The 16915-nt window shown below is 37.1% G+C and overlaps 5 protein-coding genes across 5 annotated transcripts in view; 1 reads left to right on the top strand and 4 right to left on the bottom strand.

The window, feature by feature from the left end:
- Positions 1-831: 831 nt before the first annotated feature.
- On the bottom strand, positions 832-2679 carry C922_03849 (26S proteasome regulatory subunit N6; the record flags this gene model as incomplete). The annotated part of the gene is made up of 1 exon (XM_008819438.1): positions 832-2679. One exon carries the CDS (start codon positions 2677-2679, stop codon positions 832-834), a length of 1848 nt encoding a protein of 615 aa, XP_008817660.1.
- A 1687-nt stretch (positions 2680-4366) lies between these two features.
- Positions 4367-6034, bottom strand: C922_03848 (hypothetical protein; the record flags this gene model as incomplete). Its single annotated transcript, XM_008819437.1, has 1 exon — positions 4367-6034. One exon carries the CDS (start codon positions 6032-6034, stop codon positions 4367-4369), a length of 1668 nt encoding a protein of 555 aa, XP_008817659.1.
- Positions 6035-7408: 1374 nt separating this feature from the next.
- Positions 7409-8938, bottom strand: C922_03847 (hypothetical protein; the record flags this gene model as incomplete). Its single annotated transcript, XM_008819436.1, has 3 exons — positions 7409-7669; positions 8416-8501; positions 8836-8938. The coding sequence occupies 3 exons, from the start codon at positions 8936-8938 to the stop codon at positions 7409-7411; spliced, it is 450 nt and encodes a 149-aa protein (XP_008817658.1).
- A 1726-nt stretch (positions 8939-10664) lies between these two features.
- C922_03846 (hypothetical protein) lies at positions 10665-14121 on the bottom strand (the record flags this gene model as incomplete). Its single annotated transcript, XM_008819435.1, has 9 exons — positions 10665-11315; positions 11451-11565; positions 11699-11776; positions 11973-12586; positions 12794-12987; positions 13144-13243; positions 13424-13509; positions 13726-13810; positions 14059-14121. The coding sequence occupies 9 exons, from the start codon at positions 14119-14121 to the stop codon at positions 10665-10667; spliced, it is 1986 nt and encodes a 661-aa protein (XP_008817657.1).
- Positions 14122-16241: 2120 nt separating this feature from the next.
- The window catches only part of C922_03845 (hypothetical protein), a gene marked incomplete at both ends in the record, with an annotated part of 5661 nt that continues 4987 nt past the window's right edge, over positions 16242-16915 (top strand). The window contains one exon of the mRNA XM_008819434.1: positions 16242-16915. Coding sequence (XP_008817656.1) covers positions 16242-16915 — 674 coding nt within the window.

Here is a 16915-nt window from a genome sequence, read left to right as displayed (position 1 = left end):
TTTTGTTTTTTTCTTTTTTTATTCACTGTTATTTCACCAGTTCCTGACTCTCCTGTGCTCGTGCATATTTTACAATTTTATTTTGTTTTTTTCTTTTTTTATTCACTGTTATTTCACCAGTTCCTGACTCTCCTGTGCTCGTGCATATTTTACAATTTTATTTTGTTTTTTTCTTTTTTTATTCACTGTTATTTCACCAGTTCCTGACTCTCCTGTGCTCGTGCATATTTTACAATTTTATTTTGTTTTTTTCTTTTTTTATTCACTGTTATTTCACCAGTTCCTGACTCTCCTGTGCTCGTGCATATTTTACAATTTTATTTTGTTTTTTTCTTTTTTTATTCACTGTTATTTCACCAGTTCCTGACTCTCCTGTGCTCGTGCATATTTTACAATTTTATTTTGTTTTTTTCTTTTTTTATTCACTGTTATTTCACCAGTTCCTGACTCTCCTGTGCTCGTGCATATTTTACAATTTTTTCTCTTTTAGTATGGAGTAGAGAAATGTAAGACACTGCAGAAAATTTTTAAAAATTGCAAAAAGGTGCGGCAGGACAAATATGTCTACACACTGCACATGGGAAAGAGGCAAAAAATTCTTAATACCATATACGGTGCATACCTGCGCAGTAATGCGCACATCTGTCTTAAAAAATCGATCTTTCCAAAATGGTAACCGCAGCTATGAGTCCTCTTTATGGGTGTACGGTTCTTCTACAAACGGGGGTCTCCCGTTTTATGCAACTCGGTCATCTCGGTTAGAAAGTGGGTGTTCCTGGGGCAGTACAGCGAACTTCCGCAATACTGCAGCACCGTTACACCACTACACCTCTAAACCGTCAGCTGCGCCTTCTGGTAAAGTATATCCACCGACTCCGTCAAGTTGTTTATGATTTCCAGAACGTTCTGGTACATCTTCGTCTCGGGCATGTCGTCATAGAGAATCAAAATTCCGACGTTCTGGTCTAGCGTGGCATTCAGCTTCTTGTCCAGGATCATTTCGGACAGCTTGGAAATAATTTTGTTCAAGTCTAGGTTAAGTTTCTGGCCGATATAGTTCAAGTCGATGCAGCTATATGCTTCGATAATTTTTAAAATATTCTTTTCCAGAAGCAGCTCGTACAGCTCCTTCAAGTAGTTGTAAATCACTTTGTCCACATTTATCAAGAAAATATTAATTTTAATTATATTCTCAAACACATCAAGTGATCGGTTCTCGTAAGACTTGGATATGTCCAGCAGAATTTGAATTTCCTTATTTGGAATGTAATTCAATTTATTATGTTCACATAAGATATTATTGATGTCTTTCCTGTTGTTTTCCTCCAAGATTTTGCACAGAAGCATGTACTTCAATGGGACGATAATTTTTAAATTTTCGATATTTAAATTCAAGCCGAAATTCCCACATATGGAACTATCTTCGGGAAAGATAAAAATAGAGTTATCCACAGTGTTTCTACCTGATTTGGCTTCTAATAAATTTCCATAATTATCCAATGTCAAATTTTTAATCATTTCATAATTTAACTCAATTGGATTCGTAATGCAATACACCTTTTCTTCCTCGAATTCTTGGTAACTTGAGCTGATAGTACATATCACATCGCTGTATATTAAGCTGGCATTACCTGAACAAACATTCATTTCGTCCAAATTTAGGATGCTTTTTCTGCTATCGTAGTACTCATAGAACGTGTAGAACGAGAGTAAGAACGGGCTAATTTGACTTATACTTTTCGTCTTATTTTGCGACGATATCGTGCTCGTGTTAATTATGTTATGTATAATAACTGCGTAAAAGTCGTTATTCTTTTTGCTCAGAAAGTCCAACGTGTTGTTGTGGCTATTATAAATATAAGTGTACAACGTTTCGTAGCATTCATACAAGTAAATGTACGCACTTCTGTAATCCTTCTCATATATGAATAATATTCCAGACAACAAATCTATTTCACTATTAATATAAATGGCCGTGTTTATCGTATTGGCAATGTTCTTGGCAAAGGTGAGCGATGCTTTCATTTTGGTGGAATTTTTTAGCAACATGTAAATTTTGGTTTCCACAATGTACAATTCGAGTAACAACGTCTTGTCGTCCACCTTCCTCACCTCCTTCAGCAACCGTTCGATTAAACTTAGAGCCGTTTTATACTTTTGCTTTAGGATAAACAAAATGATTATTTTTACTTCTATTCGGCATCTTAAAAAATTCCTTTTCTTCTCATATGCCCAATTCATGTACTTCTTAAATATTATATACAGCGTACTGACATTCCTGATCTTTTTTGATATTTTTTCCACGATGTTTCTTATCAACTTGGCTGTTTTCGCTTGAGGTAACACATTAAAATAGTTCTCATTGCTGGACGTAAAGTTAATTAAATTGTCAATCTCCTTTTTGTTGATGTAGTAATCGCATACTAGATATATTAACTTGTCATTTATCTGCATCACTTTTTCGTTCGTCACCCTCTTCTCGAATTCCTCTTCGTTGCTGTTATCGTTGATGTGTCTGTTCAACAGGATAATTTTCTTGATCAGACTTTCACTCATGTGTGGCATAATCACTTCATCCTTGATTTGGAGGTAATTGCCTCCGCATAGCCCCTCCACCGTCTTAATTATCTCGTCCTCTATCTCGTTGTATGCATTCTCGATCTCTTCGAAGCCTTCCATTTTGTCGGGAAAAGGCGGGTAATTGAATTGCGGTGCGCGAACACGTATGTAACGCGATATGCGAAGAGGTATGTAGAGCGATATGCGAAGACGTATGTAAGGCGATATGCGAAACGGTATGTGTGCTGCCACTTTGCCGATCGTCTTCGCAACTTTCTCTGCCACCCACACTTCCTAACCTGGCTTCGCCCTACGGGGAAGCACTAAACCGATGTGTACAGGGAAATGATGAAAATGGGCCGATTTGATGAATGGTCGCGAATTCTATGTGTGGCCCCGGAAAAAAAGGAGCTTTGAAAAATTACCAATATTTCTGATATGTAGCAGAGCCCAGGTCATAAAAGTACAATAACTGCATACTGTGAGCCACTACTCCTGCTTAACTATCTAGAGCGTTGTTAAAAGGGTAAAGAAGCAACCGTAACAAATGTACATTATATACATTATGTACATATTTGTGAATAATGGCTTAACGTAAACGCTAGAGGGACACTTTGCGGCCTTATGAGTGCATTTTGCCTTTCCCTCCCTTACTCTTCTCAAATTTGCCCCATCAGGGTCAACATTTCTAAGTACGCATGAGCAATCTAATACAACATGAAATCCGATTTTCTTTTCTTTTTTTTTTCATTCCTTTATTTTTCCCCTGATTTGTACATGAAATTGACTTACGTTTAACGCGTATTTTCTTCTGCCATAGTTCTGAAGGGCACGTAAGAAAATTATTTCAAGTGCTTTTAGAGATAATGTTCATTTTTCAAAAATGTACATGTATTGATTTCATTTATATTCTGAATTTTTCCTTTTTGCACAACATTTACGAACCGCGCGTCGTATACTGGTTAAAGCGTTTGCCGTCACACGAATGGCATAAGAACTGAGTCTCAAACTTTGTACCGCACTCTGGCGAAATTTGCCCCATTTTATGTTTAACGGTATTACAATTCAGCACAGCTCCGTGGGCAACACTTTCCTAAGACGTTTATGTGCCTGTACTACTATATACGCATGAAGTTCTAGCGCAACCCCCCACTAACAATCTTCCGATTATGTGTAACGTTTTAAAAGGAAGAACCGCTTTCTCTGTTATGCTTCACGAAGTGTGCACATTCCGCTACAAAGAGGGTACAACCCCTTGTTGCAATCCCTTCTGATCTAATCATGGGAAACATTTATAATTTTATCCTTTTTTTCTTTTTTCAAATGTTTAATTATTATGACATTACTAAAAATTTGTACATGTGTATATTCATACGTACAATTTAAAAAAAAAAATTTAAAGACCCTATATTTCCCGCTTTAATAAACAAAAAATAACAACAAAAAAAAAATAAGAAAAAAACAGGGGTGGAAGAATAATCCCGCTTTTGCGTAAGGGCCGCTTTTAGTGGTAAAACTACCAACATGGTTGAAGGCAAAAAAAGAAAAGAAGCATATTTTAAGAGAAAACACCACAGTCCACACGGTATAGACATATCTGTACACACACATTTTTGTACCAATATGCACATTCAAATTCGCAAAAAAATTGTAAACTTTTTGGAGAGTTTTCAAAATGCAGAGTAAGTGATCCCCCTTTGGAGGGTTACAACACCATACATACAGAGACAAACAGACATTGACACAGAGACCGACGCAAACACACGCACAGACGCAAAGACGCACACACACACACGCTTATCTTGCTCTATGAAATTTTTTTCTTATTCTTCATTCCCTTAATGCTGCGTCTGGCAAAGTCCACCTTCTTGTCACGATTTTTATCAATCACTTTCTTGTATATAGGTTTGTCCACGAATTTGAATTCTTGGTTTAAATATATTTCTTCATTCTCTAATTCTTTTTTTTTTATATAAAATTCATTATATTCAGAATATTCATAACGGATATCTTCCTCTAGCTGTGCGATTTCTTCCTTTTCAATTTCCTCCTTCGATTTGACATTGTAAAAAATTTGTTCAATATGTTCATTTGAAATTGTCTCTACATCTTTATTCTCCACGACTTCCCATGGGCCAGGTTTAGCACTCTCGTCCTGTCGTACGGTACTTCTTTGCACAATTTGGTCATCTCCCCCCATGTTACTTTTTCTCTCCTCCTCATTCCTGCCATGCCGAGGTGTAGCTCCGCTCTCTTTCCCCTTAAACGATAAAGAAATATTCGCCCTTTTTTTCTTGTCTTCAAAATGTTTACGACTGTTTCTAAATTCGTTTCCGCTCATTTCACATGGGAGGGTCTTCTCCTTTGGATTTCCTTCCTTCATTGCATTCCTTCCCCCTGGACTTCTATCACGCCCTTGGGTGTCCGTTACTTTTGCATGTCTTGCTCCATCTCCACCAACCTGATTGGCCCACCTTGCTGGAGATGCATTGTGTAAAATATCATGATGGATACTACTGTTGACACGACTCTCATCACTAACAGGAATATTACGATCGCCGCTGTTACTGCGCTGTTGAATCATCCCATCTTTTGTATCTTGAGGTATCTGCGACGCGGTCTCTATTGGATTCATTAACGAATTGTATGTGGCATATCCATTGTAACTGTGCTTGGGGAACATTTGCGCGTAATTCACGTAATATGGAGGTCCACCGAAATGGAAATGATGAGGACTGTCCACGGGGCCGGCATTCATACTCAGACTTGCAACTTCTGTGTCACTACCAGAACTTATATTATTCTGTGCAGCCTGTTCACACCGATTGATAAAGTCCATCAAGCTTTTTATCCTCCTGAGTGAATACTCCCATACACTTTTCGAACTATAAATATTGAAGTAGTAGAAATTGCTAGAGTTATAATCAAAGTATTTGTACCATCCACTTTGCTCCACAAATGATTCATGTTCGGGGAAATGTTCGAAAAAATCCTTTGGTTTGTCATGCACAATTTCGTTTTTTAGTCTATTGAAGAATACTAAAGAACCCGTATCTTCATGTATCATTAGAAGCCACTTCTTGCGGCTAGCTGGATTACTATTACAGGCGATGCTACTTGTGCTAATTTGCTCATTATTGCTGCTGCTGTTCCGATGACCAATTCTGCTGTTGGAATGCGCATTTGAAACATTCAAAGTGATGTCGCCGCTTCGATGGAGGGATGTCTCATTTTTATTCAAATCAGACAGCAATTTCTTTTCCACATTTTCTAATTTTTTTAACTCCTTTTCGAGGACCTCTTTCTCTTTCGTTTCTTGTTCCTTCCTCTTAAACGATTCGCTAATCACTTTCTTTAAATTTTCGATATGCCTGGCGCTCTTTTCATGATTCTTTATGTTTACTTTGTGCCCAGACAACCAGCAGTTGCATGTTTCGCAGTAATGCTTCTTCGTACTCACCCAATAATCTGTCATTTAGGCGTCCCTTGGCACGAGCATGAGTAAGTATGCATAATTGTATGGGCCGTCCACGGGCATCTACACAAGTGCTCACATAGGTCTCGTGTAAGTAAATTTGTACTACGTGAGGCGCAATTTAGTTCATCTTTTCGCATGCAGACTCCCGGTTGGTATTCCATTAAAATGTACTCTTTATCGTTTCATCAACGTCACAGACTCAACGGTTATTCGAATAGCCCATTTCTGTGAGTCCCATATATATTGTGTATACGCTGGATAAGAAGTCATTTCTTCCGCCGTTTCTTAAACTCTGGTCATTATCAAACGTGAATCAGTTTTATTACGTTTTCAAAAATATTTCCTCTTGCGTGATATCACTACCTGTCGAAATGAATAGGGACAACTCTGCTATTATCATCAATTTATTTTTTTTTTTTAAATAAAAACATCATAACGTTAAACGAAAATAGGAAATATACAAGCAATTTCCTTTCTTAAGGAACGCGTAAATTCCCGTTTTTGTGTTTTCCTTTTTAACAAAATCAAACGTCGCTCGCATGATATGACAGAACTTCGCCAGTATTTCTCACGGCAAGCCTTACATATAACATAAACGCGATTGAGTACCCTGTAAACATTCGAATGGCACAGAATTTCCAAACATTCTACGATCCCTGATGGGGGAAAAAAAAAAAGAAAGAAAAAAAAAAATCTCCCTCCCTCCCTTTTTAATCATACATTTGCAAGAGCATCTTTTACCCTTTCATCAGTTTTTGTTTTTGCTCCTTCTTGAAATTGGGGAAGTAAAAAATTACAAATCGCTTTTCCGTCCTTTATTGAGAATGGTCAAATGTTTCACATAAGAGAAGATTTTTTACTTTAAAATTTTTAACCATTTTTGAGAGCTATTTTATCTTTCTACATTCCACTCATACGCGCTTTGAACGCTTTAATGCAAACCCCCCCTTTGTGGATAAGGGGGGCGAAGGCTTAATATTGACATAAAATAGGACGCAGTCCGTCCAGTTTGATACCTTTAACATGTTTCATCACAAGTGGGACGGATATGTATACACATGCCCTGGGATATTAAGCCTTCACAAATCGCGCCGGCACTATTGCCCACAAGCCATTGCTTTGATCTGGCCATTAGCACCTGCAAATTCCACAACACCGGACAGAGAAGATGCGCAGTGCATTCTTTAACTAATTAAACTGTAACATTCTTAATTCATAATTCTTAGCCTTTCACCGTATGTTCTTTAAATATGCAGAGAAAAAACAAAAAGGAAAAAAAGGAACAAAGGAAATGGAAAATGAAAAGGGTAAAGAAAAAAAACATTTTTAAAAAACGCCTCTAAACAACGCTTATGCGATATATTAGTTGGTCTATTTTTTCATAATGGTGAGGTGGCATCTTCCACAGTAGTCCCTATTAAAATGAGCAGCCATCAAGGTGCCAGGTGCACAATTGTCACACTGCTTTTTCAATCTGAACACTTTTCCATCTTCCCCAACTTTGTAAAACTTAAGTACAGCTAATTTGACCTTTTTCTTCTTATGTTTCTCCTTTTTGGGTTTCTTGTAAACTTTCTTTTTCTTTTTTTTGCCACCACCAAGTAATCCGAAGGTTAAGTCTATGGTGTACTCCTGAAGACGATTGTGATAAATGGGGAGGGCACGCAAATGATTAATCTGAGTAGCATGAAATGGTACATCATGGGAAGAAAGTGCACAACGTTCCACCCTCTGTATAACTCAAAATGGAACATGCATCGACTCTCCCTCAAGAGAAACAGTTGGATGCAGCACCATATGAAATAGTAGCGAAATACAGACACTCAGTCCTACACCAAATGGTGCCCACAAAGAAAGCAGGATAAGAAACATAATGTACATTTTTATTTTTTCAGATATTATAAACGCGAACACATTTTATATTCTCATGTCCCTACTTGCTTTTGACATGTTTTATCATCATAAAAAATAAAAATTTTACATTACAGTGGCGGATCATTTCTGGGAAAATGCACCACGTAGATGTCTCCACACAATACAGCAGAGACGTGTAGCCATCGACGCGTTACACACATGTATTAACGACAACGAAGTAGCAGTTGCCCCTCCACTCATTCGTACACTAGGCTACGAAATAAGTTGCTACTTTTCGCTTTCTTATTTACACTCCTTTGTAATTGTCACCAAAGGAAGGGCAAAAATATGCAAACAGTTTCATGAGGCTCTTAACATATACACTGGGTGGATTCCTCTCACTTGGCGATGTACCACGAATGCGACAAATCGACACTCATTACACCGTCATCTACAAGGCGAGTATAGCTTAATGATGATACACACTTTACTCCATTTTTGTTACTTTCCCTTTTTCAACTTACATATTCAACCTCGTCAAGTTCGATAAGCTCTTCGTCTTCTAATTGGCGGCCATTTCTGAACAACTTTTGCACATCACAAGGGATGCCTACACAATTTTGTTGGATTGGAAGAAAAAAGTGTGAGCTAATATGTAAAGATACATATGTACAGAGTGGTACACTTCGCAGTGGATCACTGCGAGGAGCCTGGCCCATACTCCATATGCGGGTCAGAAAAAACAGCGGAAGGAAAAAATGACACCACATATACAATCTTCACAAGTCACAAAATAAAAACTGAGCTCAGTTCTTAAGAGAAACGTAGAGAGATAAATATGTGACACAAAAAACTAAGCATTTTATAAGTAGGGAACCCACACAGCGGGGGGAACGAAGAAAAAAAGAAAACGGCTGTGATCGATGTATATCCTTTTTGCTAACCTTTCAACTCAGATATCTTCTTTTTCACATTTTTTATGCTACTAACGTGGGATGACTCAATACATAAGGAGTCATCATGCGGGATGTTTATAAGAATCTGCATACTGATCTCGTTTTGTAAAATTATAAAATGGGACTTTTCTCTAATTTTCAATCCTGTTTATTGAAATTGTACAGAAAAATGAAATTAAAAAAAAGTATACATTTGGTTTTCTTAAATATAAAAATGGAAGCAATTTTATTTTGCTTAAAAAAATTTCGTTCATTCAGTTAATCATTTTTTTAACATTCCTCTTTTTTAAAAATAAAGAGAGGTGCATAAATTATAATATATAATTATATGCATAAGCTCTTTGCACTGCGCCATCACAGCTACTTATACACGCAATATGATATACGTATTATTTGCTGTGTACAGAAAGATATATTTTATATGGGGTTAAGAAATTTACTTAAATACTCCTTAAGCGTAATGCGAAGTCAAGTTTAATATAGCACTGGTGATTGAAGTGGTAAAGGGGAAGATTCGCCTTTACGGTGATGGCGAAAAGGTTTTGTGCCTATTCCCAATTTTTGCTAGCTTTTCGCAAAGTTCTATGCACCAGTTAATGACGCGCGCAGGATATATTTCCTTACATGCAACGTGCCCGCTTGTATGCAATATACATCATCTGCGCGTGATGTAGAAAATTTTGTTCCGTTCTGTCGAAATGAAACTATATAATTCCAAAGGGACCCAAAACGCAGAATCGGGCTGACGCTTTTCAAAAAAAAAAAAAAAAAGAAAGTCCACATGGGGCTATTTTCTCTATTTTACGCTGCCTTACGCTGCATGAAAAATGTGGTTAGCGAAAACGGTAATAAAATCAAGCGAATAATGCAAGGAAGCATACGCAGTATTTTGCACGGTTTAAAAAAAAAAGAGTACATGTATTTATACCGCATATGTTTACAGTGTCATGTAGGCTTGATGTATTACCCACCTGTATTTTTCGGCTAAGCCCCTTAAAATGCGGCATCAAGGACAAAATCCATGGAAGGGGGAGGATCATACTGCGCGTGGCAAACATAATTTGCTGAAAAAATAATTTCTCAACTTTGCTCACGAGTTAAAAAAACACACGTGTTTGTTGTGTTATATGTTCCTAGCATGGCAAAAAAAAAAAAAAGAAGCTTGTAAATATCACTCCGTAATTTCTTTATGTAAACCATATCACATTTATTTATCGTCAGAATGGCTCTTCATCTTTACTGAATGGAATGATGTTGCAACGATTGCTCATCTCGCATAAACACATTTGTCCTTTTTCCGTAATTGCGTAGAGAAAAAAAGAATAACATCCTTCTCTACTGTTATTCACATGTTAAATGGTGCGTTTTTATTTAACCAAAACAGCTTAATTTTTTTTTGCGAAAAAGCATAAAAAAAAAAATGAAAAGTGAAAGAAACTGCGTAGGTACAATTATGTGCAGAAAGATAAAAAAAAAAAAAGGAAGGTAAACTTTACAGAACGGATTTGGCCACACGTATGGCTAAATTGGCATAAATATTAAACGCACGCGTGAAGGTACACAGGAAGGGAACATAAAACACGTATATTGGCTACGTATACGTTCGGACATGTGCATAGCTACATATACACATCACAAATTAGCACAGAAATGGTAAAAAAAAAAGTGCAGAGGAATCCAAAAAAATGCCAAAATAATGTGTCGTACAACTTCCTGTGTGCCTACAATCTTTTACTACGCAAATGATGCGCATTGTATATGTTGTGTAATGTTAAAAAAAGTAAACCGTTCCAACACTGCCGTCCATTACTGCCCTTTCAAGAGATATGATTGGAACTTCTCTCCTCTGTGTGGAAAGCAGCATCACTCGTGTCGTTGACAAAGACAGGAACCTTTTTGCCATCACTGGGGAACATAACGTTTAAATTTCCCATCTCGTTTGGCGCACTATTAAGACTACTGCAAAATTCATCATACAGTATTAAATATTTTACTTTTTTCTTCCTTTTGAAACTGTCGTCAAAATACAGACCCCTTTGTTCACATAATCGATTTAAATGAGTCTCCTCTTTTTGGAAATATAAATATGCACTTCTCCTCATATATAAGGGATACCTTTTTATTTCATCGAAAAATTCAATTTTTGTTCCATCCAAGTTGGCTTCACAATCTGATTCGTGAATTTCATTTTTTACATAACTCAACTTCTTATTTTTTAACAGACATTTCAAACCGTTCATAAAGATGGAGCTATAAATTGCCCAAACATCCCACATGTCAAAAATGTTCATAATCGAATCTGTGAACATTTTTGCCTTTATTTTACTATCGCACTTTCTGATATTTTTTCGAAAATGGAAAAGTATCCGAGGTAGCTCTTCTTCGATGTGCTTACGGTAAGACCAGGACGAGTAAAACTGGTTGCTGCAGTTGTATAGAATGTCTGACAGTAAATAAACCAGGTTTATCTGCACGGGATGGGGGAAAAAGGAAAACGTGTGGCGGGAATGACGTGCATCTTAATATGCATGCCGTGCGCCGAGAGAGCCGAATGAATGGAGTAAGAGTCCCTGCTTTACAATTTTACAAACACTCATTGGTACCTTTTTCAACATGTCGTACTTCAAATCCGTCAAATAATTCGAAATGGTTTTCACAATGTCCCCGCTGAAGTCGCTATGCCGTGTGCAGAATATCATGGCGCGACATATGCTCACCCTGCAGCAGAAGTGATCGATGTAGTGGATATTCATAGCTACATATACAGGCAGGCACTTGCGAATAAGAGATAAACTGAAGTGACACTCCTTTCGCGAGATGCACTAGACGGAATAAAAGCCCTTCGCCCTACCTCTTCCTATTCAGGTTGTTTATAATGTTAATTAGCTTTTCCTTCTTTTTCTCGTCTATTTTGTTCTTCTTGTTTCTGCTGCTAAAAGGGAAAAAGAAAAGAAAGGGCCAACATACCGATAAATGAAACGTTTCAAACGGGCTAGCTGTATATTCCACTTCACAACACATCGAAGAGTCAAGCACACCACCAATCGTCACCGTATCGTACGTGCAGACTTTCTTAAAATACCATTTTGCAACCCGTGAGCGAAATTCTCTCGATAAAATATTACCTTTTCTCTTTCTTTGAAATGACCTTTTTGGGGTTCTTTTGTATCGGTGGCACATACACGTAACTATTTTCGAACATCTGAAACGGGTCCGCTCTCCAATTTTTGTAACTATCTCCTTGAGCGAAAGAAAAGACTCTCCACTTGTAGTAATAAAACAAATCCGAAGTGTTAAAGAGAAATGAAAACACCGGATTATCCTCCTCATTCTTTTTTATAGCTTCTTCAAATGTGTATCCTTCCTCTGTAACATACTTGGCTAACAAATCAATTATTTTCTTCGTCTTCCTATTCTCTGGTAGTAGTATCTCTATTTTTTTATTCAAACCCAAATCATGGAAGTTACTTTTTTCATGGTAAAACTGGTTATATTCAGTTTTGTTGGTGTTTAAATTTTTGGGTATGGCTTTACTCCAACCGACCTTCACAATATTTCCGAACATTTCTACACCATCCAGGGAATTCCTGGCATTTTCTGCATCATCTCTACTTTCAAAACAGACAAATCCGCTAATTCTAGACTTCTTTTTATCTTCATCTCTTCGTGGATACATAATTTTCACGCTGTTTACTTTTCCAAATTTTCCAAACCGTTGGCACAGGTACTCCTCGGTGACCTACGAACAGGGAAAACAAGGACAAAAATCCATGCATTTCATATTCTGTCAGCATAATCTCTCCATTTTGCACATTAATATCGACTATTTTCCATCACACCAATCCGTATGCACTCGTACGGGGTTAATATGCTATCCATATTTAAACACACATGTAACTGCACAGTGACGATCCACGAGACTACTGTCTATAAACGCTTTTCCTACCTCGGGAGATAAATTGCCCAGATACAAGTTCGGCACCCAGTCATTTCTTGGGGCGTACGAAAAGAGCGTTTCATTTTTTTCGATCTCTATTAGCTTTCTCTTAATTTTAAGTTTCTCGTCTTCAGATTTAGCTAGCTGGGCTTTCTCTTTCAAATTTTTCCTCTCATCCAAAATTTTCTGCTTTAACTTAAGTTCTTTAATAATAAATAAATATATACATTTTTTAAAAAAATAGAAAAAGAAAAAATTTGTTACTATTTATACGAAAAAATGAAATACAAAGTGTAAAACTCTTTGCAGATATATTTTTTTAAAAACATTTCTTTTTTTAATTATATGAAATGTGTAACCTTCTAAAAAACTATCAATTTCCTTTACTTTCCCTGTACCACTTTTGTTGTTGTCTGTTTTTTCTTCCTTCTTCTTTTTTTCTTCATACGAGTTATCACCCTGCAATAAATCGGGAGGGGCGCGTCGCGTGAAATGTAAAGTGTTCACAGCGTGGTAACCTGCCTTTTTCAACATATGTATGCTATCACACACAATATTTTCTTTCCATTGAAAATTCACTTTCCGAGAATATTCAAATTCCCACGCACATGTACACGTCGATGATTTTACAATTCTTACCCTGCTGAATTTGCTTTTGAGCTTCTTTCTGTTTTCATCTTCAGCCGGCAGAAACTGAGTGCTGGAGGGGTTCAACACTTTTCCACCTATTCAAATGTGTTGGCAAGGAAAAGCGGTTGACACATAAAAGCGGCGATTCGGGGACACGTAATTACGCGACCACCTCGGTTGTGCGACAGTTCAGTTCGGTTAAATTAAATTGTATTATATGAAACTAACTTTTTCTTTTCTCCTTATTTTTTTCTTTCTTTCTTTTTTTCTTTTTTTCTTTTTTTTTTTCTTTTTTCTTTTTTCTTTATTACTTTTAACGAATTTGTTTCCCTTTCCCAAGGCACTTCCCTCAAAGGACCGGACAAACTCTGCGTAAATTTTCGCAGCTTCTTGCTCCTGCGCAAAAGGGGGAAGCGTTGCATAAATAGCGTCGAAATGTGTGTGAATCATGGCGGCTTGAAAATCTAAGGGCGTCTGCCGTAGACGGGCGACGGGGTGTTTCCTACACACAGCAGCACTCATATGGGCATATACGCGTACATATGCACAAGTGTACACACAGTTAGGTACTATTCGTGCCCTGTCATGTTGCCTGATTGCGTCTTTTAGGGGGCGAATTTTATGCAACTTCTCTCCGCCCCTACATTTAACTTTTCATCGTCGATATCTTTTTTCTTCTTTTTGCTTCTGTTCAGTTGGGCATACATTCTGAGTACCTATTGACTATGCTCATTCAGTTATGGACTTTTTTCTTTCTCTCTCTCTTTTATTTATGCCCTGGGAGCGCCCCGGGAATACATTTCTCTTCGCCGAATGCGTAAAACTGCGGACGCACGTAACTTTTTTTCGATTATGCTTCTTTAATTTCTACGTTTCCTTAAGTAACTATGCATGCTGCATACATTTTTGCAGAAGGGCGAAATTAAAGAAAAGGGACAAGCATAAAAATTGCAAAAGTCGGTTAGCAAACTGTCGAATTATCTGAATTAAAATTAATTCACCAAGCCCAGAGTGGGTTGAATAAGCCAGGCAGCTTAAGTAAAATTTATTCTGACAGTTAACCCATTTCGCGTCCCGTCGCGTCGCTCCCTTTCGCTTCGTTTCCTTCTTTTTTAAATGCTTATAATTAAGTTGCGGTATGCTCTTTCTCAATGGTACTTTTTTCGTAGCTTTGTTTGAAGTACACAAACGGCTTCCCAGAGCTTTTTTGAAATACGCTTCCCCGAAATGGGAAAAGTGAAAATTATTAAAACACCACCTTTAGTTTCTTTTTAACAATAACTTCTTTTTTTTTACCATTTATGGGATGCTTCGAATTCTTTTTTTTCTGTTTGGCATACTTATCCCTTCTCGCGCCTTTATGTATGTGGCCCTTATTCCGCCCTATTTTGTCGCTCTCTACTGATGCTGCTTGTGTCGTTTTTCCGCCATTCTGCGCCACTTCGTACCATTTTCACCTGCTTCTTTTTGTTTTTTTAAATTATCCTGCTTCGTGTTTCTCCAGTTGGCCACCTACTACTGCGCAAAAACGACTTATGAATACACACGTTACAGTATATGAGCGTGCATGTGAATATATTGCATCTTGCTCGTAGCTGCACCAACACCTTAGAAGAATTTCTCTGTGTTCTGCTGATTCGTTGTTCCAAGCGGCCGCTTCACGTCCCGCTCAACATAATTGTGCAGAATTCTTGACATTGTGTACACTCTACGTGGTTTTTACAGAATGGGATAGTGCGAAGAACCCATCGCACATACGTAAATGTTGCAGAAAAAAAAAAAGAATGTGCACCCTTTTAGTGTAATTCACTCCTTCCGCATTTGTGTCAACATTTTAAAATGGCTAAAATGGCATAATCACTTTCCCTTGGTTTTTTCCTCTTCTCTTGTTTCTTTTTTTTCTTTTTTTCTTCTTTTTTTTCTGTAGTAATAAAAAAATGCATATCATTTATCCTGCTCATTTTTCTCTCTTGATGACGCAATTGCATGTATGCATATGCGTATGCGCACCGGCCTCTGTATAACGTATACACATATTCGTACACACAAGTGAAAACATACGTAGTGTACGAATTTGTGTATAAAGATATGTACATATATATTTGTATTATATATATATTTAAATATGCGCCTGTGTATTTACGTGTACTGTCGGTAAATCTCCATTTCGCGCCATGTGAAATCATCATTTTGGCCGCCGCAGGTACCCCTAATGTACAATCACGTTTCAAAATGTATGTGTCAACTTCTCTTTTTTTTTGTCTGAAAACCTGCAAAACGATTATTGGAGTATGAACTGTTAACACATATTCACACTCTTTCTGTTCTCCACCACCATGTCAAATCGTCCATATTTACACAGAAATATGCATATAATGTGTGTAAAGAAAAAGAGAAAAAAACGTACAATTGTAAATATCGCGTAAAACACACATTATTACGCTTTTCCCAGTCTTCCAATTCTATCACCGGTTCACCACCCGCTGTTTACCCGCCAACCGCTTTAACCTTCTTTTTTTAATTTTCCAACTGTCATACTTTAAGGATAAAACAATTCCCGTCGTGTTTTCTCCCATCTCCTATACACGACTTCTTCTTCTTTCTCTTCCTCTTCTTCCTCTTCCTCTTCTTTTTCTTCTTCTTCTTTTTAAAATGAAACACCCAATTGTATTCACCCCCTGCTGCTAGTAAGAACTATCAGATGAATACAATTAGCGAATCTTCAGTAATTCCATCTGAACGGCTTCATCATCCCCCCATATGCCACCTCTCTAGTGTGTTCGTTTTATTCGAGAAAAAGTAAAGAACATTTACTACCTTTAACTAAATGGGAAGCATTAAAAGAAATAAAAATCAACATGAAAACACTCAACATGAAGAAAAGAATAAATTAACCGCCTTCGAACACAATGACGTAGTATTCTTCAAGCACAAGGAGAAAAACAAAATAGGAATTGGAAGAGTAGTCAATGTCTACACAGAACTCAAAATTAATGATATTCTTTTAACATCCGATGATAACATAACCCTGGCCGACTACATCAAAATATTGAACAATATAAATAATAGAAAGTATGTTCAAAAATACATAGCAAATCTAAGCAGCAAAAATGTAGGCAACACCACATACCAAGCTTCTAATTCCAATTCAAATGAAAGAATCAATTGTAAGCATTTCGGGAAGCAGCAAAAACACAACTATAAATATGCCGGTTTGAAGGGAAAAGATAAAGCAAAACAAATACACGCCAACACAAGAACGGGAATCAATAAGAACAACATCAACACAAAAATGAGTAGCAATAAGAACAACGCCAACAAAAAAACTGGTATCAATAACAACAACGGCAACAAAAAAACTGGTATCAATAACAACAACGCCAACACAAAAACTGGTATCAATAAAAACAACGCCAACACAAAAACCAGTATCAATAACAACAACGCCAACACAAAAACCGGTATCAATAACAACAACGCCAACACAAAAACCAGTATCAA

The sequence above is a fragment of the Plasmodium inui genome (genome assembly GCF_000524495.1).
Source record: "Plasmodium inui San Antonio 1 unplaced genomic scaffold supercont1.17, whole genome shotgun sequence".
Taxonomy (NCBI): domain Eukaryota; phylum Apicomplexa; class Aconoidasida; order Haemosporida; family Plasmodiidae; genus Plasmodium; species Plasmodium inui.
The sequence above is the reverse complement of the archived record's forward strand: the minus strand, read 5'-3'. Positions and strand labels throughout refer to the sequence as shown.